The sequence below is a fragment of the Carettochelys insculpta genome, chromosome 17 (assembly GCF_033958435.1).
Source record: "Carettochelys insculpta isolate YL-2023 chromosome 17, ASM3395843v1, whole genome shotgun sequence".
NCBI lineage: Eukaryota > Metazoa > Chordata > Testudines > Carettochelyidae > Carettochelys > Carettochelys insculpta.
Window position 1 is genome coordinate 13507133 of NC_134153.1, and position 27932 is coordinate 13535064.

The window sequence follows — 27932 nt, forward strand, 5'->3', positions numbered from 1 at the left end:
TCCTTTTTTTTTGCAATGGCACTACATTGTTGGTTCATAGTCAATTTGTGACCCACTATCACCAGTAGATCTGTATCTGCATTACTACTTTCATATTCAAATTTGGCACATAAACACGTGGTTTGAACTGGGATGTAAATTTTCTGGGACGTTATAGGGGCTCTTTGGCATACTTGGCTTAATCTAACTCTTGACTCCCCCCACCCCCCCCCACCCCTCTGCTCTCTGATTTGCTCACCTTGATAATTTTTTTCTGATTTGTCAACTTTGACTATTTTTCGTTCTCTGTGCCTTAAATATTGAGTCTGTTCTGGTATGGCTATGGTCTGAAGAAGTGGGTCTGTCCCACGAAAGTTCACCTAATAAATTATTTTGTTAGTCTTTAAAGTGCTACTTGACTGCTTTTTTGTTTTGATACCACCTAACCAGTTATTCTTCATTTTGTAAAGGCCCTTTAGTGACCATTCAGCTAGATGATGTGTATCCAAGTGTTCACACATTAAGGCTGTGGCCACACTTGGCCAAAATTTTGAAAGGGGCATGCTAATGGCCAAATTGAAGATACTAATGAGGTGCTGAAATGAATATTCAGCACCTCATTAACATGTTCCTAGGTGCAGCACTTTGAAGGTGCCGCATTTCGATGGCACACAGCTTAGCTCCAGGGGGCTCTTTGTGAAAGGACCCTGCAGACTTTGGAATCCCTTTATTCGTGATAAGGGGATTTTGAAGTCTGCGGAGTCCTTTCAAAAAAGGCCCCCTGTAGCCGAGCCTTGTGCGATTGAAACGTGGCGATTTTGAAGTGCCGTGGCCAGCAGCGTGCTAATTAGGTGCTGAATGTTCATTTCAATGCCTCATTAGTATCCTCTGATTTGGCCATTAGTTTGGCCCTTTCGAAATTTTGGCCAAGTGTGGCCACAGCCTAAAAGAGGACTGAACCCTGCAATAGCTTGTTTTCACTGGGGTAGCTAAACCACTATATCTTCACAGGGTAAATCATAATGATGATCCACACTTCACCAGTGTAAAATGTGCCTTGCATTGGAGCATGGCTCAGATATATTGTAGAATTAAGGTCGTTGATTTCACAAATAAAGAAGCCCTGCTCTAATAGCTTGACTGGAATCACACAAGTTATTCCACCTTGACAGTACAGGAGCATATTTGTCCCTAAATATAAATCCAGACAAGTGAGACTGGCCCCTGATCCCCACATTTGCTAACTCCACAATGTAAAGTCCTTGGTACTAATAAGAGCAAGAAGAAACTGGTACCCACTAGAAGTCAGTGATTTTCCAGCACTGATGGGAGGAACCAGTATGCACAGAATGATTTGAGACTGACTGAAAGAACTGACTCAATGCTCAGTAAAGTCAATAGGAATCTTTCAAGTGATTTTAATGTAAGGTGGATCAGACCCTCACATATATCAGGTGGGGCAGAGAAATCTCTTGCAGGTTTGCATTCAGGACTAATTTATGGGCAGTACCAAAGTGTTTTTAATTTTAAACCTGTGCATGTTATATTGTAATTGAGAGACTAATGTGTCTGTTTGATACATAGGGACACAGGGCACAACCTGTAAGTTCTCTAAACATCACACAACAAGCTTTTTCAATCAAAGAGTGAGCAGCTCCTGTAACATGATGGCTGTCCAGTAACCTACAGGCAAAGCCAGTGGGTTTGTATGATTTTTTTTTTCAAAACCACAACATTTCTGAAAAATTACTGGGAGAGATTTTTGTTTCGTTTTGGTTGAAACGTGAGATGTTGTCTTTGCTTATGTAAAACTTTGAACTTTGCTGGATGGCTTTGGGGGTATTTGAATGCTATACAAATACTTGGATTTGGCTAACTTTGTTTCCCGTGTCAGTTTATTTTAAAACCATTTCGGAGTCTCTAAGCATATCTAGATGGATGTTGCCAGATGAGAGAGTCCTGTATTTGAAAAGTTCAACTTCTCTCTGTAAAGTGCACACAATGCAATATACAATTTATTTAGTAATTTATGGCTTAGTTTCTAGCACACCAACTTGTTGTGGATAAGTTGTAATGAAGACTATGTAAGTAGCACCCTTCTAACTATCTTCCTAGGATTCTTTTCAGGAAAATGTATTGCACAATGTGTATTAGGTGTTTAAACTGGAGCTGATTTCATGGAAAAGCATTCCAAAATGTACACCAACAGTATGTTTACAGTAGACTTCAATAAAATGATAACTCACGTGCTAAATTTCTTACATACACCTCTTACCTAATATATTGCTGAAGTGATGCACAGACATTTATGCCCTCATATCAGTTTGTGCAAATCTTAAATTTGTTAAACTGAATATTAACTTAGATTTAAAAAGGCTCAATATGCCTATTCATTATTTCTTAATGTCAGTCAGAGGGTTCATCAGGCCACTTCAGATCCTTATGAAAGGCACCTTTGCAGCTTCTGATCTGATAATAACGTTCAAGTTCCAGCCCTGGCACAGATGATCTCCAGCCTATAAATCCTTGAGTTGTTTTAGGGATTGGAGGTGATGGGTAGACCTGAAATAATAGTAAGTATATAGAATCTAGTGATTAAAAGTATTTCTTGTTTATTTCTATTGTACTGCCATGCAGCATGCTGTTTTGTATTCTAGTATTGATGCAATGGCCAAGGTCTTTTAAAATAATTTTTAAATAAAAATTGATAAATTCTAACTTTACTTCAAACTTTAAATAAATTCTCTCTTTCAAGTAGTGCCAATTATATGTTTCTCCACCTTGCATGGTGCTGAATAAATGCCAACTTCTATTGAAGTCAATGGAAGTTGATGGAACTAAGGACCTCCAAGAGTTGACTAGCACACTAACAGATTGAACCCATAATACAGAAGTCATCCTTAAAAATATCTAGAATATGTTGGGGGCCCAGTCTGCAACAAAGTATGCAGGAAACATTTTTAATAGCAATGGAAAATATTAAGAAGTTCCAGTAATTTTTTTTTTAAACTAAAAGGCTTAAAAGTTATTGCAATGCCTCCATTAGTGTGTATGGAAGAAAATAAGTTAGTTCAAAGGTGCAGAAATGTAGCACTTTAACAACATGAGAGTATTGGAAATGAAATTGATCTGAAGAAGTGGGTCTGTCCTATGAAAGGTCATCACCAAATAAATCATTTTGTTAGTCTTTAAAGTGCTATATTTCTGCTGCTTTGTTTTGTTGAAGTATAGAGTAACACAGCTACCTCTCAGTTAGTTCAAAAGTAATGAGCAAAAGATAATGCGAAGTTTAAAGGAAAGCATTTCTTTTACCATCGAGTTTTCAGTTTTTATCAACATGCCAATGATATTTAAAGTTCTCTACTATTGAACAATAACAAGCAAAAACAATTAGCTTTTATATAATTAGGCAGGGAAGAGTTAAGTGTTTAATATATTTTAGATGATAGCTTTTCAGCGTTATCTTTGTTTAATAAATTACTAGAGGCTTTGTTTGGTTTTCACTGTTAGAAGCAAAATTTAAGCCCGTATTTTAATTGTTTCCTAACTATGTAACATTGAAATAATCTCTAGTTAGGCAACATTTCTAAACAAAGGAAGCAGACATTTCCTTACCAAACTGGATGTACCATAGCTAAGAAATAATTGTTCTAAGGCCAATCACTGAAGATACTACTGAAAACACTGGCTTTTGCATCAAGAACTACTTATTCTTTAAAGTCTGTTTCTAGCATAAAACATAGTTATGTATCATTAATGAATAAGAAGGAAAGAAAACAAAAGCCAGAATTCTCTGTTCACTGCTAACTTGGACTGAATCATCCCTCTAAGGCACATTAGAAGTGCCCTCTGTTGTACCACTTTAACAGCTGGGCACTTACTCAGAAATACACAGGGAGAGAACAATGTTTCAGTTTATTCTTTTGCCAGAGTGTTTTTTTTTTTTGTTTGCTTCATTCCTTGCCCAAGGCTGAAAAATGTTTTTGATATTTAGGTGGAGCACTTCCTTTGAAGAGGTGATTTTGTACTGCCATAAATGCCACCCACTGAGCAGGCTAATGGAGAAAACTATGTTCTACTTCTGCTTTGCAGGAAAGAGAAGGGGACGAAAGGGCAAGAGGATTATATATCTAACTCAACCAAAGTAACAAACATATTATTACTGTGCATTGCCATGGGAGAGAGCAAATGGGATCATTACTAATCAGGGATTTAGAAAATCTTAATATGGATCTTCACGTAAAAGGGTCAACTGCAGCATAGATCAAAAACTAATTTTTGCTCTCCTTGGATGATTCATATATCAAAAGTCAAGCCCTGGCCTCTGTTTCTGTGCATGCACCACTGGCTGCTTATGCAGGTCTTGCAGGTGGAGACCAACATGCCCAAGACAGGTGTAGGTGCAGTTAATTGTGCCCTTGAAATTAAGGGTTGGTTTACAATGCAGATAAGAGGTATAATTCACAGCTCAGGTACCTGTGCATGAACTAGCCCTGTTTGAGCTATTATGCTGAATAGAGGCCATTGGCGAGGTGGATTACAAGGTTTGCCAGCCTGATCTGCGGAAGTAAGAGCAAATATATCATATCAACTTATTGAAACCATGGCAAGACCAAGAAGTGCAACTGGTTGCTCTGGGAGCACCACCCCAAGAGGGGAACCCACAAAACAGGAATCTCCCCTGAGTTGACCCCAGACTGATGGGCAGAAGTAGCTGACATAACTGAAAGAAATCATGATGTGTTTTCTACAGAGCCTGGAGGTTCTGAATCTGAACAACTGAGGTTTACCATGATATCATCACCATTCCCGGAGTGAAGGTGAATGTTAAGCTCTACCTGCTCTTCAATATCTTCCAGTCACTCGGGGTATATTTACATAGCAAAGTTATTTTGGAATAAGCTATTCCAGGAGAGATTTTTCCAGAAGAGTTTATTTGGAAATAATGCTGCTACACACAAAATGCATTTTGAAATAGCCCTCAGTTGATTTGAAATAGTGTCTACACACAATAGAGCCTATTTTGAAATAGAATCATTGGACTCCTTTGGACTCACTATGACCTATATTGAAATAGGCTCTATTTGCTGGCTGTGGCCACACTACTAAATGGGAAGAAGAGGGTTTCAAAATCGGGGTCATTTTGAAAGGCCACCGGCTACACAGACAGTGTATGTTTTGAAACTGGCACTTTCAAAGTACACATGGCTACCATTATGCTAATGAGGCACTGCATATTCATGGCAGCACCTTGTTAGTATCTAACCTATTTATCTCATAGAACTGGAAGACCTTCAGAGGTCATTGACACCAGTCTCCTGCACTCACAGCAGGACCTATCAGTATCCATGAGAGGCTTTTCTTCTGTTTTTTTTTTTTTTTAAAATCTATTTGCCCTGGATCCCTAAATAGCCCCTTCAAGGACTGAGATCACAATTCTGGGATTAGCAGGCTAATGATCAAGCCACTGAGCTATCTGCTGAAGTGGGTCATTAGCATGCCCCCTCCAAAAGGACGGGGTAGTGTGGCCACGGCCCCCTGTTTAAATGGCCACTATTACAAAATAATTATTTCAAAATAGGAACTATTACTCATGGAATGAGGGAGGTTTACCTATTTTGAAATCAGCCAACCTGAAGGACTTAACGTTCACTTGTGTAGGGCCTGATTAAATGCATCCTAGAATACTCAAGGAGCTGACTGAAGAGAGATTTGCGCCACAAACTATCATCTTTGAAAAGTCATGGAAGACAGGAGAAATTCCAGAAGTGTATAAAGAAGCACATATGGCACCCATCTATAAAAAGGGAAATCCAGGATAATCCGGAGAAAGATATAAAAGTCAGCTTAACTTCAGGACCTGGAAAGATAATGGAGCAAATACAGTAAAAGCCATGTTATCTGGCACTCTGATAATTGGCATGCTCCATTAACTGGCATCTGCTGGGGCTAGCAGGGTGAACAGCCCCAGCTTGAATAACTCAGACATTTGATTATCCGGTAACCCCTGTTCCTCAGGGGTGCCAGATAATAAGGCTTGTAGTGTAATTAAGCAATCAGTTTAAAACATCTAGAAGATAGTACAGTGATTAAGTAACAGTCAGCATGGATTTGTCAAGAATCATATTGGAAGGACATAATGAGCGAGATTCCACAGGGATCAGTTCTGCATCCATTCCTCTTCAATGTGCTCATCAATGAGTCAGATAATGGCACAGAGAATACGGTTATAAAGTTTGCAGATGATTCCAAACTGGGAGAGATTTCAGGGTGTTGGAGGATAAAATTCAAAATAATCCTGAGAAATCTGAGAAATGGACTGAAGTAAATCAGATGTAATTCAGTAAGGACAAATGCAAAGTGCATTGCATAAGGAACCATCAGTTGCACACATACAAAATGAGAAATGACTGCCTAGGAAGGAGTACCGTGGAAAGGGATCTAGGGGTCATAGTGGACTACAAAGTAAATATGAGTCAACAGTGTAACTCTACTGAAAAAAAAGCCAACATTATTCTGGGATGTATTAACATGAGAGTTGTTTGTAAGACATGAGAAGTAATTCTTCTGTTCTACTCTGCACTGATTATGGTGCATCTGGATTACTGTCCAGGTTTGGGCACCAGATAGCAGGGAAGATGTGGAAAATTGGAAGAGTCCAATGAAGAACAGCAAAAATGATTAATTCACTAAGAGGGCTCAAAATGAATAAAATCCAGAAAATAATTTGTTTAAATAAAACCAAAGGATTCACTTTTACAAAGTTGTTGAAGATGAAAAATGGCTGTTAAAGTGCATTATAATAAATCTTGAAATCATTGAGAGATGGTGGGGGGACTTCCATCATGCTTCTTATAAACACTACTTCTTTCCTTCCACCCCACCTTATATGATTGCTCTATATACTACATACACTCTGTTACTAATGCCTTTTCTGTGGGGGGGAGGGAGAATAGGAGCCCGTACTCAGCTGTCTCCGCCCTTGGCCCCCTGCTCCCAATCATGTGGCTGGGGCTACCGAGGTGCCAAAACTCTGTACCAGCAAGTACGGGCACAAAAAAGCACCATATGTTACACAGGAGCTTAAAGAGGAGGTGCTTTACCAACCATAATAGTTTGTGGTTGTACAGTGAAAACCATACTAACAAGCACACCCAAAGAGCAATTCTCTGATTTAAGTAAACACTTAAAGTATCCTTCAGGTTACCAATAAAATTGAGTCTGACCTTTAGTAGACGATCCACCTCTGTTAGGTGAGTGACTTAGTGCTTGGGTGGCTGCTTAGGAAACATTTACCCTATATTGCAGTTTTTAAATTTATTATCTAACCTTAATATATTTTTCCACTGGTGTCACAGGTCGGATTTGTAAATGTTCTGGAAGCTCTGCCCTGGGCTTAGTGTGTTCTTGCTTTTCGTCTTTTATCAACTAAAAATAGAATACCAACATTAATCAACATTAACACTTGGGGCTAAGAAATGTGGTGTTATAGCATTTTAATATCTGATAGCTATATTATTCCCATCACAGTGGTATCTGTACACTATATTCTTGGCACCCAATAGAGGGCTCATTTATTATACAGTTTTGGAAGCTGTTCTAATGCACGTTTTAGTTTCAGAAAGGACTTTAATTCTGAATTTCAGACAGGCTGAATCTTGCTGAGTACATTCAATTCTTTCTAACTTCACTGAACTGAAGACACCTGCAAACTTGTTTTGTGTGACCATGAATTCCCAGGGTCGCAGACAAGCTCCAGTGTGGAGCATGCAAGAGATCCATGACCTTATTGCTGGGTGGGAGGAGATGAAGCTGTGCAAGCAAAATTATGAAGCACTAAAAGAAATGCACACATCTATGCCAAGATCTCACAGCGTATAGTAGAGAAAAGATATGCCAGGGACACTCAGCAGTGCTGCATGAAAATAAAGTCACTCAGGCAGGAATACTGGAAGACAAAGGAAGCAAATGGACATTCTGGGTCATTGCTGCAAACATGCCACTTCTATGAGCAGCTATGTGGGGTTCTAGGGAGAGTCCCAACCACTGTCTCCAAACAGTCCATGGATACCTCCCAATAGATTTCTCAGGCAGCCTCTGGCAAAAGCAGGGAAGACATGGTGGATGAGGAAGAGGAGGAGGATGACAATGGAGCAGTTGATTTCACTGGCATTAAATTTCCCTGATTACTGTCACATAAGTTATGGAGCATACAGCAGGCTGCCACAGTGTTGCTTTCCATAAGGTCTAACCAAGAGAGGAGGCTCCTGAACTTGACTTTTAAACAGCCAAATGCACATTCTACTACCATTCTGCCCTTGCTCAGACTGTAGTTGAACTGCTCCTTACTGCAGTCCGGGTTGCCTGTGTATGGCTTCATGAACCAAGGGAGCATGGGGTAAGCTAGGTCACCCAGAATCACTACTGTCATCTCCTCATCACCAATGGTGATTTTCTGATCTGGGGAGAAGGTCTTATCCTGCAGCTTTCTGAACAGACCAGAATTTCTAAAGATGCACACACCATACACTTTTCCTAACCATCCCATGCTGATATTGGTAAAATGGCCCTTGTGATCCACTAATGCTTGCAACACCATTGAGAACTACCCCTTGCGGGTTATGTACTCTGTGACATGGTGATCTGGTGCATTCCATCTACGATGCTGGGGTAGTTAGGGAACCCCATCATGGCAAAACCATCCACTATATTCTGCACATTTCCCAGAGTCACTGTCTGTAGCAGAAGGGTATCAATTGTCTTGGTTATCAGGATGTCAGCTGCCCCTGCTATAGAGTTGCCCACTCCAAATTGATTGTCCACTGACCGGTAGCTATCTAGCATTGCAAGCTTCCACAGAGCTATTGCCACTCACTTCTGAACTGTTAGAGCATGTCTCATTCTGGTGTTGCTGTGCTTCAGGGTGGGGAGGGAAAGCAAGTCACAAAGTTCCATGGAAGTGATCTTACACATGTGGAAATGTTGTAGTCACTGCTGATCATCCCATACTTGCAGAACAATGCTCTCCCACCAGTTTGAGCTAGTTTCATGGCACCAAAACTGGCACTCCATGATGTACAAAGCATCAAATGCAGTCAGTATCCGCCTGTACCTCCTCTCCAGTGTGTCACAAGTCCTCCTCATAGTCTTCATCACTCTGAAGGCTGCAGATGCTCTGCACATACTGCAGCACAATTCGTGAGGTGCTCATAATGCTTGCCACAACAAAGCTGGACGGGTTCCATGCTAGCCTTGCAATGATGTCTGCATGGATATCCAGTGAAAAAAAAGGTCTGAAAATACTTTTTGACATTGCTGTCCAAAGCGGGGAGGAGGAGAAGATAAGTGCATTTTGGTAGTCTGACAACTCACACTCAAAACTGTTTTGTCCCATCAGACACTGAGAGCTTAACTCATAAGGGAAGGGGCAGCAGGAACTGTGGGATAGGTACCCACAGTGCATTGCTGACAAAGTCACAGCTGTCAGCTGTCAGGGGGCTGTATTTCATCAACTTCATGTGCCAGTGTGGACATACACCCTCGACTTCACAAAATAAGGTGCTAAAAATTGATCTCAACAAATCTGACCTAATTTCCTGTTGTAGACATACCCTGAGGCACCTATGTGCATCTTCAGGCATCTAAATACCTTTGAAAATTTGGCCCAGAGAGATTAAAAATCTCATCCAAAATCACACAAGTCAGTGGTAGAATTGGGAAAAGAACCCACACGCCTGACCAATCAGTGGTCTAATTATTGGACCATAATATATAAACTTGTAAAACTGCATCTACTTTCTGCTATTGCTGTTTGTATTCTCATTTGTTGCAATTTGTATTAGTTGCACTTAATCATTCTCTCAAGACATTCAGAACAGGAAATAGCATGCAAAAACTAGTTTTACACAGACGACTGTGTCAGATAATCCTTTAAGTGACTTGTATTTTACTGAATTTAATCTGCATCCTGTAATGTTTAATATACAGGCCATGAACCTGTTCTTATTTAAACCAGTGGGAGGTTTGCCATTGAATTCAGTGGCACCATTAACCCTATTTTAGTAGATTATTTTACCACATTGTAAATTTCCTTACTGAAAATTAAATTACCTAAATCTTTGCCCCTAATAATCTCTTATGGACCAATAAAGAGGAAATATTCTCCTGCCAGGGCAACTAATTCCTGTCACCACCACCACCACTGAGAGTTATGTGCATCAAGAGGAATCTTAGGCTATGTGCAACATAGAAAGTATGACTTGTCATTTTGTTCAGAAAAAAACTGGAAACATCACCTTAAAGGACCCCTATCTGTTAGTACTCATAGGTCTCTAAGTTCCCAGTGCCTATCTACACTTATATGCTCCATTCATGTTGTCTGCAAAAGAAGACCAAGATTTCTTGGAGAGAGATGTTTTGCTTGCGTTTCAATAGTATTGATTCTTAACAGAAACTCAGACCTAAATGTTCTGGAGGTATGCTATTCAAAAAAATATTTCATACACACAGTACATCATATTGAGTTTTACCTCCTCAAAAGGTGTTGTTAAAAATCCCCATTTGATGGACCACTTCTTTGCAGCTTCAAGTTCAGATTCAATGTGGCATTTCCTGAAATGACAGAAATAGTGCTTGAAAAGACTTTCCAATCAATCATTAAAATAAAAAAACTAAAGTCACAAAACACAATTTGTGGTTATGAGACATGTAAATTGTGAAGTTGTAGGCCTTCAAATCAAAAGTTTCTGCATTAAAAACTTAAGGCTCAAAAGATCTCAGCCAAAGATCTTATCAAGAAGAAGTAAGACTGAATGTTTCCTCCTAAATTAGATTCTTACTTAGAATTCATGCTTAGATGAAGTCACAAAAACATTCTCATTTGGGGATCCTGATTCAATAACACTGGCAGATTTTGTCACGCTAATGGCCATTAATCCATGAGAAAACAACTGTATGAACCTGTCAATGACAACAGACCTGATTTTATATTTCTTATGTCTAGAGTAACCATATATATCTGTTAAGAGTAAACTGCAGATAAAGTAGTTTAATAAGCACACACCAAAATAACTATGAATGTTGTTTACCGTCTAAGCAAAATTTGTGGGAAAGCTCTTTTCTATTAAGAATTATTACAGTATTTACAAACATGTTCCTCTACCCCAGACACCCACGCTCGAAACACTGGCACCAATTAGACTTGGTCATCACCAAATGCGACAACCTCAAAAACGTCCTCCTGACACGCAGCTACCCATAGTGCCGACTGTGATACAGATCATTCGCTAGTCTGCTCCAAGCTCAAGCTGAGACTCAAGAAGCTGCACCATTCTAAACCAACTGGAAGGCCCCGCATTGATGCCAGAAAGATGGCAAACTCAGAAAAAGCTGACATGTTCAAAGAGACCCTTGAGGAGAATCTGTGCAGCAGCCCTGGGGGGTGCTGATGCGACATCCAGATGGCAACATCTGAGGTACACAATTTACAATACGGCCTTGTCAGTGTTTGGAAGAAGAGCTGGAAACACAAACAACTGCTTCGAAGCTAACTCCAATGAGATGATTTCAGTCATTGAAAAGAAGCACGCTGCACTTCTGGAGCATAAACGCTCACCAAGTCAGAGTACCCAGCAAGCACTCAGAATAGCCAGAAAAATAAGACAGCAGACAGCCAGGCGCTGTGCCAACAATTACTGGCTTAAGCTATGCAGCAGTATCCAGTCCTGTTCTGACTCTGGTAATCTCAGGGGAATGTACGAGGGCATAAAGAAGGCAATGGGACCCATCCAGAACAAGATGGCACCTCTGAAATCCAAATCTGGTGAAGTCATCATTGACAAAGCCAAACAGATGGAGCGATGGGTCGAGCACTACTCCAAGCTGTACTCATGCGAGAACACTGTGGTTGATACAGCCCTTGATGCCGTCAAGCTCCTGTCAGTCATGGACAAGCTGGACCAGGAACCAACTGTGGTTGACTTGAAGAAAGCTATTGACAGCACTGCAGTAGGAAAGGCCCCAAGCCAGGATGGTATACCATCAGAGGTAATAAAGTGTAAAGTGTACCTTGGACGCACTCCGGAACCCCTACATAAGCTGCGCTGCCTGTGCTGGACAGAGGGTGAGGTTCCACAGGATATGCGGGACGCCAACATTGTACCTTGTATGAGAACAAAGGAGACAGAAGTGACTGCAACAATTACCGTGGAATCTCCCTCCTAAGTATTGCTGGTAAATTGTTTGCTCGTATCATCCTCAGCAGACTCCAGAAGCTCACTGAGAGGGTGTATCCTGAATCCCAGTGTGGATTCCGAGCCAAGAGGTCTACCATTCACATGATCTTCTCCCTGAGGCAGCTGCAGGAGAAATGCAGGGAGCAGAGGAAGCCACTCTATGTCGCCTTCATCAACCTGACCAAGGCTTTCGACTCGGTCAGTAGGGATAGATGGTTTAAACTGCTCCACAAGATAGGCTGTCCATCACAGCTACTCAAGATGATCCAGTCTTTCCACAAAGACACGAGAGGAACCATCCAATGTAACAGCACATCATCGGATGCCTTCAGCATCAGGAGTGGCATCAAACAAGGATGCATCCTTGCTCCGACATTGTTCAGGATCTTTGCACTCCTCCTGAAGCATGCCTTTGGATCCTCAACAGAGGGCATCTTTTTGCACACAAGATTTGACGGGAAACTGTTTAATCTTGCAAGGCTGAAGGCTAAGTCTAAGGTGTGGGAAGTGCTCATTAGAGACATGATGTTCGCAGACAACGCTGCTGTAGTGACACACACAGAAGGCCAGCTTCAAAAACTGCTGGATCAGTTCTCCAAAGCATGCAAGGACTTCGGGCTTACCATCAGCCTAGAGAAGACAAACGTACTTGGTCAGGACGTTGCTGAATCTCCATCAATCAGCATTGACAATTACACGCTAGAGGTCGTCCGCGAGTTTACTTACCTTGGGTCCACCATCATCGACACTCTGTCGCTGGAGTCTGAGCTAAACAGGAGGATTGGAAAAGCAGCCACAACTCTGTTCAGACTTAGCAAGAGAGTGTGGAACAACAACAAGCTGTACACTCACACCAAAATGCAAGCATACAGAGCCTGCATCCTCAGCACCCTCCTCTATGGTAGCGAGTCTTGGACCTTGTACACCAACCAGGAAAAGAGGCTGAATGTCTTCCTCTTGCACTGCCTCAGGTGCATTCTTGGGATATCATGGAAGGACAGAGTGCCCAACAACGCTGTCCTCAAGCAAGCTGGAATTCCAACCATGCATACCCTCCTCAGGGAGCAGTGGCTTCGCTGGCTTGGCCACGTCCACAGGATGAATGATGGAAGGATCCCAAAAGACATCCTGTATGGTGAGCTAGCCTCTGGCAAAAGACTTCCCGGATGCCCCCAGTTGCACTACAAAGATGTCTGTAAGAGGGACCTCAAGGAGGTAGACATCAACCCAGATAGTTGGGAAGAGCTGGCAGATGACCGCAGCAGCCAGAAGCAGGAATTACACAACAGCCTTCAGAAGGGCGAGATGAAGATCAGACAGGTGGCAGAGGAAAAGCGAGCCTGTAGAAAGGACAGCAAGGACCTGCCAGACACCCACTACATATGCAGCAGATGTAGCAAGGACCGTCACTCTTGTGTGGGCCTCCACAGTCACAGTCAATGCTGCAAATGACGATCTTAAATGGAGTTATGAAGGGCGCGATCCATAGTCTATGCAGACTGAAGGATGCCTTGGAACTGCAGAACTGGAACTGTTCCTTTATTTGATTCACTGAGTGATTGTTGGGGACGTGTAAAAACGATCAATTTGAAGAAACAAAAAGGTCTTAATTCTAAAGGAATTTGCTATTGTATAGCTGTGCTCACAATTACATTACTATACTTCACATGATCATTTATCTATTTTTTCTGATCTTACGTAAGGACTTTGCTTGCTATTTTTCCCAGTTACAATTGATATCTACCACTTTCACCACTATACATCTTACACATATATTATACATGAGAAAAAATGAGTATAACAAGAATCATACCAATGACAGCAGAGTACTACAAGTACCGATAAATGAAACACATAGGTAGCCCCTCTCATGTTCATGTCCCATCTGCTTAGCTCTTCTCTTCAGAAGTATACTTGCTCATGCTTTTTTATTTTAATTAAAATAGGTATCAAATATTTTCAGGTATTTTACACAGTGTAACATTTATCAGGCAAAATCTGTCATATATATCCAAAGATGAGGTCAAGTATGGAGAGAGGGATGGGAATATTAACAAAGGCAGTGCTATATGTAATAGGTAATACAGATGAAGCAGGAGTATTTATCAAGAAACCTGAGATGGGTGGAGGTCAGTGGAACCAGTGATGGGAGGAAATGAGAGCTGGGATAGCGAAGATCACTCGGATAAGGTCCTGGGAATGGGCGTGAGATGTGCAATGGGGAGCCACAGGTACCAGAACTATGTCTGCAAGATTGGGAGAAGGCACCATGTGGGATGGGGTGAACAATGTGTCAGAGGAATGTGTGTGTTTGGGAAAGAGGTTATGTCTAGAACTGGGGTGGGCATAGAGGCCCCAGGGTGAGAGAAGAGGTTTGGAGATGGGGATTAGGTGTCTTAGATAGAAAGGGTTGGGGGAGGAGACCCCAGTGTTGTAGGGAGGAGATTGGGGTAGAGACCTGGTGGCAGGAAGGAGTGAGTCAAAGCAAGGGGCTGGGAGAGGAAAATCAGGTGGTGACCCTGGGCCGGGGGGAGCTGGAGCCAGAGGTGGGGAGAGGTGGTTGGGAGTAATGACCCAGGGGTGGGGAGCCAGAGTGAGAGAGATGGTGTTGGGGAGGAGATTCAGGTGTAAGTGGCTGGTAGGAGTGGGGTGAGCCAGAGCACGAGGAGTATGTGTGTGGGGTGAGGGGCCTTACCAGATCTTATCCTGGGCCACAAAATTGAATTGCTGGGTGGGGTTGGTGCTTCTCTGTGCCATGATTTGGCACAACCACCCAAGTGCTCTCTCCTCTTACCTCTGCTACTAGTCTCCCCCCACCCCTACCAGCTGCTGGGCTAAGCCCCTGGTGGCTCTGGTACAGGCCAGTGACTAGGACTGAGCCAGCCTGGCTCTGCCCTTTGCCACCTCAGGCGTTGCTAGGAGACAGCAGTGTGTTCAGGCTCCAGGGAGAAGTGAACAAGGCCTGACAACCAGCTCCCAGGCTATCACCACCCTGCTGCTGGGATCTCCCCATGATCAGCAGTACATCTCAGCATCGTCCCTCCCCTTGCAACACCCAACCCACTCACCACTAGCCAGCTCCTCAGCACCTCTCCTTACCCCCACAGTGTATTGATCTTTCCCAAATCCAGCTCAGCGTCTTCCCTCCCTGATGCTGGGTCCCACCCTCAGCCACGGAGCAACAACCCTTCAAGCCCATAGGCTGCTGATTGAGAATAAGAATGCCAAAACCTCAGGCCCTAGCCTGGGAGCCACTGAGAGCTATAGCTGACACAAAAAGCCAGCCCAATCCACACACCACTGTAACCCAGAGCCCCAAACCCTAAAAACCTGTAGAAAACCACTCTTAAAACCGAGCTTGCCTATTCCAGAAACCATTGAGAGCCACCACCCTCTTGTATGCCCTCAAAACACTGACAGTGTTCAGCACCCTCCCAAAAGATGCCTGAATCCAGTAACCACTGTTAGTCATAACCCTACAAGACAACATAACCTCCCTAATTCCCCACAAATCATTCTTAGCACATGCCAACCTACCTTTTCATTCCCCCAGTATTTATCCTTCATGCAACAATTAGATTTGCTAATTATTTTCATTTAACAAATGGAATTTATGCACCAGAACATTGCCAAGGTATAATTTTATAGGGTGTTTCCCCAAGTTCAATGGCCTTATTATTTATTCTGATGATCTTCTTGTTATTCTTCCCTCCCTCTGCTCCCCAACACTCTTATTAACAGACTTGTAATTTAAGTGTTTGTTATTTTACAGATGGTGTTTTTCTTCTCAACCCACAGAATCCCTAAAATGTGTTCGTCTTTGTAAAAGTGGCAAAAACAAAAATGAGGGACAGAGCAAAAATAGCGGAAGGGAAATCTTAAAGGTGAGAGCACATGAGAGGGAAAATGAGGCTTTTGTGTTTCTTGATGATGTATGAAGAAGTCCAGTAAGAATTCGTTTTCATTTTGAAGATTTTCTACTGTTCTTAGTTTACCTTAAAAAGTCTACCCTGAAAGACTAATGATTAGAACAAGGGTCAGCAGCCTTTCTAAGGCGGATTGCTGAAATTTGACCTATTGACCTTTATGTACAGGCTGAGTGCCAATGATACTTTTTTAAATCACTAATAGTCCTAATTACAACAGCTTTGTTAATAAATAAAGATGCAGAACTTTGCTCTTTAGGTGGTGGTTGGTAGCATCAGCTGCTCTTTTCTTAATCCAAAGGTGTCATGGCTTTGAGCAGCTGCCTGGCTGCAGGAGGAAGTGCGGGGGAAGGCTGAGTTCCACCTCACATGCCAATGAGAATTGGCTCATGTGCTACTCTTGGTATGCATGCTGAAGGTTGCTGGCCCCTGGATAAGAGAATTAGCAGGATTTTGACATCTCACGTAACAAGGAAGTGAAACCAAAGCATCTGAGGAGGAAAGGGGTTTTATTCTGTCAATTTACACCTCTGTTTTTTCACTTAGTTTATTAACTATTTAATGAAAACACCTAAGACAATACCTCACTTTTTTTTTTAACATAAGTCCTTGAGATAAAGTCTAAAAGACTCTCAGGCCCTATTACCCAGCCATGCACTGAGTCCTTCGGCAAAATCAGGGACGAGCCTATTCAGTAATGTTATCTCTAAGTTTTTTAAAAAAGGGCAAAAAGAAACTTTGCTGTCATCATCACCTTTTGATTTTCTGTAGAAGAAGCAGAAAAAAGCATATTTTTCTTTGCAGTGCACCTTTAAAATGTTGCACGGCAAGAAAAATTCCTTAACATACAAGAAGTTTACTGCAGTCCTTCCTTCTCAATTTGTTGTACAAAGTAATAGGCAGTGAAATAGCATCATGAGGTTTTTGAGACTTGGTTTAAATCTCAACATGCAAGTTTATATCACAGTTAAGAATTTTATAAGAGTGATATTTTAATTTTTACTTAGTTTGTAACGGAGGTGAAAGACCTTTCACAGATGCTGTTTATTATCTTGGTAGGAATCAACTATCTAATCTGTTCTATGTCTAGAAGCTAGGTCATCAATATCGGCAATGATGGATCTTAGTTCCTACTTCCTGAATTTTTAACTCACTATCCTCCAATTTATTTACCAAAACTATGTATTTGTAGCTGTCAAACTTTTACTGGAAGGTTTGAGAAAGAAAAGACTCGACATACTTTATGGTTATATGTGGGAACTTGAGAAAATATTTACAGCTTGCAAAAAGTTCGCTATGTTCCAGTATATTAATATTTTTGGCCATCTATCAATTTTTCAGCACTGTTTTTCTTCTTGCAGTTGCTTTATAAAACATTTCAACAACAAATAAAGCCAACCGGCTCATTCCACTTATGTGCTTCCATAGTCCCTCCCCTGGCTTTTTGTCAGAAAACTGTTTTGTGCAATGAATTATTAAAACCTAACATTGCTTTTTCATGATATGCGATGGATATTTTATCCATTCTGTAAAATGAATGGAAGGAGGGTTGAAGCTAAACCTACCAGTTTGCAGGCAACAAATTTGACTGGTTAATCGCCAAATTATTTTTTTTCCTAAGGCAAGGAACTTAATGGCCTTGAATACCAAAAGACTGTAAACACTTTCAATGGTCCTTTTAGATACACACAAGAACTTTTATTTGTTTAGCAGAAAAATAAGTACCACTCCGTGCACCGAAAATAGCCTTTACTATGGCTCTCTGGGGGCTCCAAAATCATTAACTAACTAAAATGCAGCAGCATATCTCATTGGGTCTAGATCTCTGATTCTATACTGTGCCTAATTATCCATTCGGTCAGCAATTAAATCCATGGAGTCTCCAATCACACTCAGAAAGGTTACTCATTGTCCTATTTAATTAGCTCCTGTTGCTTAGTCACATTTATCTCCTGGAACTTTCTTAATGTAGCCTATGCCACTGTCTGGGAGAAAAATTATCTGTTAATAAAAATAATCAAAATCAGAATGTAAATTCAAAAGCACGGTAAAGGAATTGCTTTAATTCTCTGTCATATGGAATGAAACTTCATATTTGAACATTAATACTAAATTATAGAAAAATATTTGCCACCATTTAATAATGAATCAGAGTTTTCAGATATGAGAAAGCAGCAAAACATGAAGATAGATATTAGGACATTTTTCCACTTTTTTTTTTTAATTCCCCTCCTTTACATACATTTTCCTCCTCCATGACTGTGTGCAAAATCATATGTGTAGTTATGAACATAATTCTGAAAATCTGGGACTGACTGCCTTCAAGATCTGAAATCCATTTATAATTTTATGCCTAAATTGGTGGACACACACTGTATTTGATGCTCTGTATATTTTTTCATTGGGGAAAAGAATCTAAACTCATACACAATATGACCATGGCTACACTAGCTCCTGCCTTTCCAAAGGGGTATGCTAATGAGCCACTTTGGCAGATGCTAATGAGGTGCTGCTATGAATATGCAGTGCCTTATTAGCATAATATCAGCAGCGCGTGTTTTGAAAGTGCCGCTTTCAAAATGCAAGCTGCTTGTGTAGGCAGGGGCCTTTTAAAAGGACCCCCAGACTTCGAAAGCCCCTACTTCACATTTGGTTTTGCGAAGAAAGGGCTTTCGAAATTCAGGGGTGTCCTTTTGAAAGGCCCTGTTTACACGAGCAGCATGCATTGCAAAAGCGGCACGTTCAAAGAGCATACGGCGGCCATTATGCTAATGAGGCGCTGCGTATTCATAGCAGCACCTCATTAGCATTTGATGAAGTGGCTCATTAGCATACCCCTTTTGAAAGGTGGGGGCTAGTGTAGCCACGGCCTATGAGATAATCTCTTCACTTAAGTTACATGCCATGACTAGGGTCCAGTTCACATGGACTCTATATAAGTAGCACTTAAGTACTACTTAGGAGTGTTTTCACACCCACCCTAGTGAACTGAGATAAATGAGTCTATTGTGTGCCTGCTATTCAAGTGGTACAGATATAGGCACTAAGTATTTTTCCTTTTATTGGACTCTAAAGTATCTATCCTGTAATTTCCAGCTTCAGTTACAAAACTGGGCTTCTTATTTATAGCTAAAATTGGGTTCCTGATGCCTGTATTATACCATGTCATCAACTGAAGAAGTTTTACAACACTTGCTATCTTTTCCAGGAGTGTTGCTGTGGATGACTTTCATCAGAGGTTAGTAATGCAAAAGAAAAGGAACTTTTGAGGGGGCTTTATATTTTGCTAACTCTTAGTCCATCAGTACTTTGGATTATTCAGGAAAAAGTGAAGTGGTAATTATATGGCTAGGTGCATGGCCACTGTCCTACGTGCTTTGTACTGCACAAGCTGGAAAACTGTTTTAAAGGGATAGCCAAGAATCCCCTTACACAGTGAACTCTTCCATAACTGGCATTCTATCATCTGGAATTCTCCAATAACCGTATTTTATAAATCAATAAATTTTAAAATAACAGTATGTTAACTATAAGTACATTTTAATTATGTTTTACATAAGTACAGCATAGTGAAAGTAAATACAAATAAGTACAGCAAATACATTATAAGTGTACAATACCACTGTTGTTGGTAAAGTACTCTGCATACATATTTGTTTGTTTCTTCATATTTAATCTTGTTTTTCTTTAGGGTTATGCATTGCTAGGTATACCTCTCTATTATCCAGAACATTTGAATATCTGGCAACCTCCCAGTCCTGGGGCTGCCAGATATAGAATACTCTCCGGTGTAGGGGAAGCCTCAGGTGTTGTAAAGATAAGATAGCTATTTTACTCTCCCACAAGTGTAGGTGGTGTGCTCAGATTAGAGAAGCATCTATTGAGGGCAGGTGAACATGTGACCAGAGTTTATGGTGCTCTGGCATGGCAGAATAGTTTCTATTCAACTGTTCTATCTAGTGCAATTTAGAAGAGCATTTAGGCCATAACTTATACAAGGAACTTTTTCAGGTCTTGGCAGATCCAGGACTGGAGCAGCATAAAGATGGCTTACAGGCATCCTCCTCATCCATCCCCATTTTTCGTAAGAAAATGATATGTGCTTCAGGACTGACTGTGCAAACTCAAATATATATTGTGAACAAAATTCTGAACATGAAAATAATTTTCTTCTGTACAGCCTAGAACTGCTCAAGGAAGGAAGCATATGTCACTAAGAAAAAGCTTTGAATTATATGTTTGTCTTTAACTGACATTTTTTGAAAACACCTAACAGTAATTCTACAGATCTGTTATGTTACAGTATAGGAGGTAAGTTTTATATAGAGAGATATGTCTCACGTACAAAGTTCTCTCTTTGTGTCTAGCTCTATATATCATCACCCCAGGGGTAAGACATCTTTAGTTTTTTTGAAGGCCTGTATTTCTAACTGTAAAGTTTGGCACTTCAATGTATGGGTGAACACTTAAAATGTGGCTTGACTTTTCCCAACCTTGAACATCCCCAGTTCTCACTCAAGTCAGTGAGAGCTTTGGGTGTTCTGAAAACCAGGCCTCTTATTCAGTTGCTGAACTGTACTTTAGTCTACTTTTAGGCACTCACATTTCAGAATATTCACCAATTACCACTGGAAATTCCGTGCCTGTTGCCGAGATGTTATTTGGGTTGCTAAAAGTGTAGGAGCTTAATAGAAGAGACTGTGTGCATAACTTCAGCCTGTTTTCCTACATAAGCTGGAAAACTGCTTCAAAGGTTAGCCTTTATTTCAGTTTAGGTAGCTTAAATGGTACAACAGTACTTTGTTATGATTGCACAGAATCATTAAATCATAGACTCCAAGGGCTGGAAGGGACTTCAGGAGGTCATAGAGTCCAGCCCCCTTCCTAAAGCAGGATCAACCCTAATGAAATCATCCCAGCCAGGACTGTGTCAAGGTGGGACTTAAAAACCTCTAGGGACAGAGATTCTACCACCTCTCTAGGTAATGCATTCCAGTGCTTCACCACTCTCTTGGTGAAAAAGTGTTTCCTAATATACAACCTACACCTCTCCCACTGCAACTTGAGACCATTTCTCCTTGTTCTGACATCTGTCACTACTGAGAACAGCCTCTCTCCATCCTCTTTAGAGCCTCTCTTCAAGAAGTTGAAAGCTGCTATTAATTTGCCCTCACTCTTCTGCAAACTAAATAAGCCCAGATTCCTCAGTCTCTCCTCATAAGTCTTGTGCTCAAGCCCCCTAATAATTTTCATTGCCCTCTGCTGGACCTGCTCCTATGCATCCACACTCCTTCTGTACTGGGAGACCCAGAACTGGGCACAGTACTCCACAAGTGGCCTTACCAGTGCCGAATAGAGGGGAATAATAACTTCTCTAGATCTGTTGGAAACACTCCTAATGCACCCCAATATGTCATTAGCCTTCTTGGGTACAAGGGCACACTGTTAACTCGTATCCAGCCTCTCATCCACTGTAATCCCCAGGTCCTTTTCTGCTGCTGCTTAACCAGTTGGTCCTCAGCCTGTAACAGTGCTTGGGATTCTTCCATCCCAAGTGCAGAACTGCACACTTGTCTGTGCTGAACTACATCAGATTACTTTCGGCCCAATCCTCGAATTTATCTAGGTCACTCTGGACTCCATCCCTACCCTCCAATATATCTACCTCTCCCCCAAGCTTAGTGTGATCTGCAGGTTTGCTGAGGGTGCAATACATCCCTTCACCCAGGTCATTAATAAAGATTTTGAACAGTACTAGCCCTAGAACTGATCCCTCAGGCACTCCCCTTGAAACTGACTGCCAACCAGACATTGAACTATTGATCACTATCTGTTGGATCTGACCATCTAGCCAGTTTTCTATGAATCTTACAGTCCATTTATCCAATCTATACTTCCTTAACTTATGGGGAAGAATATTTTGGGAAACCGTATCGAAAGCTTTGCTAAAGTCAAGGTAGTACCATGATTTCCTGGAAGTAGACAAAATACTGTCAATGCAATTTACTGGTGGCTCTACTCCTGTATAAACTGCTAAGACCTGTCACGTCATGAATACATTAATTAAAGCATGGGATATTAGTTTGAGCAATGGTCACAATGTTGTTGGTGTCACAATGGTCACTATTCAAGTTTTTCATAACATTTAGAGCTAGCATTATCTTAATGTGACTGTAATGATTCCGTTGCTTTTAATAATGGTGTCTCCACTTTCTCAGTTCTTCTGTTCATAAAATGACACTGACCACTACAGTCTTGTGTGAGCTTTTCTGCAGATGATGCTGGAATAATTTTAATTCAATTTGAATATTTCCTAGTAACCCTTCCTATTTCCATGGATACTTCAGTGTTCACAGCACCATACAAGCTTTTGTCTTTTCACCTGCAGAGGGTTATGCACATCTATAATCTGGTTGACAGAATATCCATGTGTAGCCAGCCAAAGAAGATTATTTTTTCCAGCATCATAGGGGTTTCTGCATATGTGGTCCTTTGCATAAAAGCATGGTCCTTGACTCTTCAACCCTATCCCTGAACATAGTTGATAGATCCTGTAGCAAAGAGCCTGCATAATGGCTTTTCACTGAGATCTGAAAGAAGACACAACAGGGGCAGCTAACTTCCAACTTGTGCTTAGAGAGGATATTTTTGTCCATGTCTGAAGGCAATACTTGTAAGCCTAATGCTTATACATGCTAGAATACCTAGGCATAAGGGCCGTGTCTACACTATCCAAAAACTTCGAAATGGCCATGCAAATGGCCATTTCGAAATTTACTACTGAAGCGCTGAAATACATATTCAGCACCTCATTAGCATGCGGGCAGCCGCGGCGCTTCAAAATTGACGCGTCTCGCCACCGCGCGGCTTGTCCAGACGGGGGGGTCCTTTTTGAAAGGACCCCACCTACTTCGAAGTCGCCTTATTCCTATGAGCAGATGGGAATAAGGGGACTTTGAAGTAGCCGGGGTCCTTTCGAAAAGGAGCCCCATCTGGACGAGCCGCGTCAATTTCGAAGCGCCGCGGCTGTCTGCATGCTAATGAGGCACTGAATATGTATTTCAGCGCTTCATTAATAAACTTCAAAATGGCCATTTGCATGGCCATTTCGAAGTTTTTGGCTAGTGTAGATGTAGCCGAAAGCATGAATTAAGGATGAAGTGAGAAGATTTAACTTTGAATGTGTTGGATTATATGGTTTGAAATCAAACTCTTAATGTTATTTCAAAGTGGAATTTTGTGAGGCATACAGTTCAACTTTCAAATCAGGAGAGAGTTACCTTTTTCTTTCTTTTATTTTATTTTATTTTTTTGGTGTATTAGTTAGGGAGTCTAAGACATTTTAATAGCTTTCATATTCCACTCTTCAACTATATTATTGCAGCACAATAGTTTCTTTGCATGAGAATTACTTAAATGATTCAAAATGGATTGAAAAATATATTTCAGGTTTTAATTTTATGCACAGAACATTAATGAGCAGGGCCCCTTAGAGATTTGCTGTCAGTTTAACATATTCACAATAATCTCAACACAGATGTTATTCCATCTAAATCCTTTTAGAGGGAAGAAACTGGTAATTTTTCCTTGGAGTATGTCAGAAAATATATTATTGTTGAAATTACATCTTGATCCTAGAATGCTATGTATAATATCATTGCTAGGAAGAATAAATAGCACTTTGTTTCTGAAGTAATATGCACATGAAACTTTTTTTTAAATCTCCAGTAAGTGCAAAAACAAGTGATCTTCATTTTGTTAGTCTCATGCAGTTTTGCTTCCCTTGTGGATGATCATAGGCAGTGATGGATTTCAGCTTCTAATTGTCTTGTAATGCGAAGAAATGTTTATTATTAGTTTCACATTTTCCTATACACAAACGACAACTCTAGCATGATAAAGTTGTCCTTAGCTCTGTCTGTCTGGATATATCTCGCTGGGCATACTTTGAGCAAGTAAATTAGAAATATTTGATGAAAATTAAATATTCTAAATTACTAATTTCTGTTGCAGGACATTAAAAATTATTTCCTCTGGAACAAACACACTTCAGTCCTGTCCTGAGCCCTGGAATGTATCAGTGTTCTTTTTCCACTCAGAACATAATAATAGGTTGGATCTATGATCTATATCGCATGGTGTTCTGTCTCCTGGCTGTGACCAGCGCTAGATGCCTCAAAGGGAGTGAACAGTACAGGGCAACTGGGAGTATCTGACCCCTGTCATTCAGCCCCTGTTTCTGCCAGTCAGAGATGCAGGGATGCCTAGAGCAAGGGTGAGCAAACCTTTTACGCTGGGCTCTACTTTTCATCTCTGCAGTTAGAAGCCGCACCGCCCCCCCCGGTCTCATGTAATCCAAACCAATGGAAATGTTGGTAATGTTAATATGAAAAAACCCCTTTGGCATGTGTAAGAAAATAAGACTGTAGAATGTAAAACATTTATGAATTGGTCTATAAATGTGAATATACAGACATAAAAACAGTAATACATTTCTACATTTTTAACGAGATGGATGAGCCTGACACCAGCAGCTGATCATGCTCCACCCACCTTATGAAATTTCATGCACCTCCGAGGGAGCGCAACACCCAGTTTGTATACCCCTGGCCTTGTGCATGGCATTGCATATCTGGTCATCCTGGCTAGCAGTAACCATTGACAATCTGTGAACTTTTCTAATTCTTTTTTGTATGCAGTCATACTTTTGGCCTTTTATCACTTCCCCTAGCAATGAGTTCCACAGGCTGACTCTATGTTGTGTGAAGATATACTTCCTTTTGTTTGTTTTCAACATGTTGTCTCTTATTCTAATCAGGCAACCTCTGATTCTTTTGTTGTGTGAGGGGGTAAATAACACTTCCTGATTCATTTTCTCCATTGCATTCATGATTTTATAGACCTCTGTCATATCCTGCCTTACTGCTCCAGTCTTTTTCATCTCTCTTCATGTGGAAACTGTTTCATACTCCAATCATTTTTGTTGCTCTTCCGACACGTGATTCGAAAAGCCGCACTTTCGAATCACCACGGCTGCCGTTATGCTAATGAGGCGCAGCATATTCATTGCAGTGCCTCATTAGCATCTTTTGAACCCACTCATTAACATGCCCCTTTTGAAAGGAAGGGGCATGTGTAAACAGGGAAAATGAATTTCAAAGTAGAACATAGCTATTTTGAAATACAGCATCTATACTCATATAGCCTATTTCAAAATAGAGCCATTGGACATACTGGATGTGTCTACACTAGCCAGCTACTTTGAAGTAGCTGGCGCAACATTGAAATAGCATGCGTTGCATCTACACATGCCGTGCGCTATTTCGACGTTGAAATCAACGTTAGGCGTCGAGACGTCGAGATCACTATTCCTATCCGGAGATGGGAATAGCGCCCTACTTTGACATTGAACGTCGAAGTGGGGCATGTGTGGACGATACACATCCTGCTACATTGAAATAGCGGGGTCCTCCATGGCGGCCATCAGCTGAGGGGTTGAGAGACGCTCTGTCCAGCCCCTGCAGGGCTCTATGGTCGCTGTGTGCAGCAGCCCTTAGCCCAGGGCTTCTGGCTGCTGCTGCTGCTGCTGCTGCTGCTGCTGCAGCTGGAGGGTCCATGCTGTGTGCACAGGGTCTGCAACCAGTTGTTGGCTCTGTGGACCTCGTGCTGTGCAGGCTGAGTGTGTCTGGGAGCGGCCCTTTAAGGGAGCAGCTTGCTGTTGCCCCAGAAGGGCTAGTCCAGCCTGTGACCCCATCTGCAGACTTTACTGGCCCCTTATTTTGACGGAGAGTGCTTGGGTGTGTGGACGCTCCGCATTTCCTTCTGAGGCAGCATCTTTCGACGTTCCCCATTGCTACTTTGATGTTGAACATCGACGGCACCAACCCTGGAGGACATGTAGATGATGTGCATTGATGTAGCCTATTTCAATGTTCTTACTTCGAAATAGGCTACTTCGACATAAGCTGTGTCTACACGTGCACACTACTTCGAAGTAGCGGCACTAACTTCGAAATAGCGCCCGTCACGGCTACACGTGTTGGGCGCTATTTCAATGTTAACATCGACGTTACGCAGCGAGACGTCGAAGCCGCTAACCCCATGAGGGGATAGGAATAGCTCCCTACTTTGACGTTCAATGTCGAAGGAGGGACCGTGTAGTTGTTGCACGTCCCGCAACATCGAAATAGCGGGGTCCTCCATGGCGGCCATCAGCTGAGGGGTTGAGAGACACTCTCTCTCCAGCCCCTGCGGGGCTCTATGTTCACTGTGGGCAGCAGCCCTTAGCCCAGGGCTTCTGGCTGCTGCTGCTGCAGCTGGGGATCCCTGCTGCATGCACAGGGTCTGCAACCAGTTGTTGGCTCTGTGGATCTTGTGTTGTTTAGTGCAACTGTGTCTGGGAGGGGCCCTTTAAGGGAGTGGCTTGCTGTTGAGTCCGCCCTGTGACCCTGTTTGCAGCTGTGCCTGGCACCCTTATTTCGATGTGTGCTACTGTGGCATGTAGACGTTCCCTCGCAGCGCCTATTTCGATGTGGTGCTGTGCAACGTCGATGTTGAACGTCGACGTTGCCAGCCCTGGAGGACGTGTAGACGTTATTCATCGAAATAGCCTATTTCGATGTCACTACATCGAAATAAGCTATTTCGATGTAGCGTTCACGTGTAGACGTAGCCGTAGTGTGCTAGTGTAGATATAGCCACTATGGCTTATTCCAAAATAGGCTCTATTGCTTGTGCAATGAGGTTTCCCAATTTTGAATTGTCAACCGCTATTTTGAATTTATTTTGAAATATCTGTTGTGTTGTGTAGATAGTGGGATAGTTATTTTGAAATAACAGCTGTTATTTCAAAATAACTGAGCTGTGCAGACCTACCCTTTTTTCTTATCTTTTAACCAGGAGAGGACATTCCTTGACTGCTTAGTTTGCTTAAGAGCCTTTGGGGAAGGATCTTGTCACAGATCTTTCTGAAAGTCCAGGTACACTTTATCGACGGCATAAACCTTGTACACATGCTTGTTGCCACCCTCAAAGAATTCTGATAGATTGATGAAGCACCTTATTCTGCTCGCTCTCTTTCATGTTAATTTCTAAGTAGCTTTAATCACTGTTTTTATTTGTGCTTGTGCTTGCCAGTACTGAGTACTGGCACTTCGGCAGCCCCAGCCATTGGATTTGCTGTGGGGGGTGCGGCTGAGGGTGGGGCTGGGAGCCAGCTGAGTACCAGCTTCTCTTTTTCACTAAAAAGGCTCTGGCTTCAATTACGTAATAGCTGCAACTGTATTAACTCCACCAGCAGGGTTAGACAATGAAGTTGAAGTCAGTGGTAGGACAGAATTTAATTTTTTGAGACTGGACAAATATCCCTGGATTTCCCCAAGCAAATTAGATTTCTGGAATCTTAATATTGGAACTCTTGTTGCTTCACCTTAGTGGAGATACATGGATGTGGGTTTGGATTCAGTGGAGAAGTTGTATCTAAAACTACTAGTTGTATCTGTGTTTTAGGGCTTACTGCGGTGCCCATCACTGCAGTAGCGAAAAGACCACATCAACAAAGGTACTTAGGCATTGCAAAAGAGGCACGTAGGGACAGAGCCACTAAAGGACATCAGTGCCTAAGCACTGACAGGTAAATTAGAACAGCATTAGGTAGTATCCATGTGAACTTTATGGAGTATTCTGGTCTTCCCTGATTCCAGAAAGCTCTCCTAGGACTCTGTGTATATAGGCACACAGCTGATGGTAAATAAATTGTTGGCACTGATGGCTTCACCATCTATACAAGTGGTCT

At 41.7% G+C, this 27932-nt stretch overlaps 1 protein-coding gene across 1 annotated transcript; it reads right to left on the minus strand.

The window, feature by feature from the left end:
- Positions 1-2385: 2385 nt before the first annotated feature.
- On the minus strand, positions 2386-14969 carry CIMIP1 (ciliary microtubule inner protein 1). Its single transcript, XM_075012234.1, has 4 exons — positions 14908-14969; positions 10509-10590; positions 7309-7407; positions 2386-2541 (listed from the first exon to the last, which is right to left on the minus strand). The coding sequence occupies exons 1-4, from the start codon at positions 14967-14969 to the stop codon at positions 2386-2388; spliced, it is 399 nt and encodes a 132-aa protein (XP_074868335.1).
- Between the last annotated feature and the right edge of the window lie 12963 nt (positions 14970-27932).

Excerpts from the sequence above, each read along its gene's own strand:
- CIMIP1 (XM_075012234.1), bottom strand. The coding sequence starts at position 14,969 with ATGGCACAGAGAAGCACCAACCCCACCCAGCAATTCAATTTTGTGGCC. Across the intron at positions 10,591-14,907 it reads GTGGCCCAGGATAAGATCTG|GAAATGCCACATTGAATCTG; the intron begins GTAAGGCCCCTC and ends CTGTCATTTCAG. Across the intron at positions 2,542-7,308 it reads CAGTGGAAAAATATATTAAG|GTCTACCCATCACCTCCAAT; the intron begins GTTAGATAATAA and ends CTATTATTTCAG.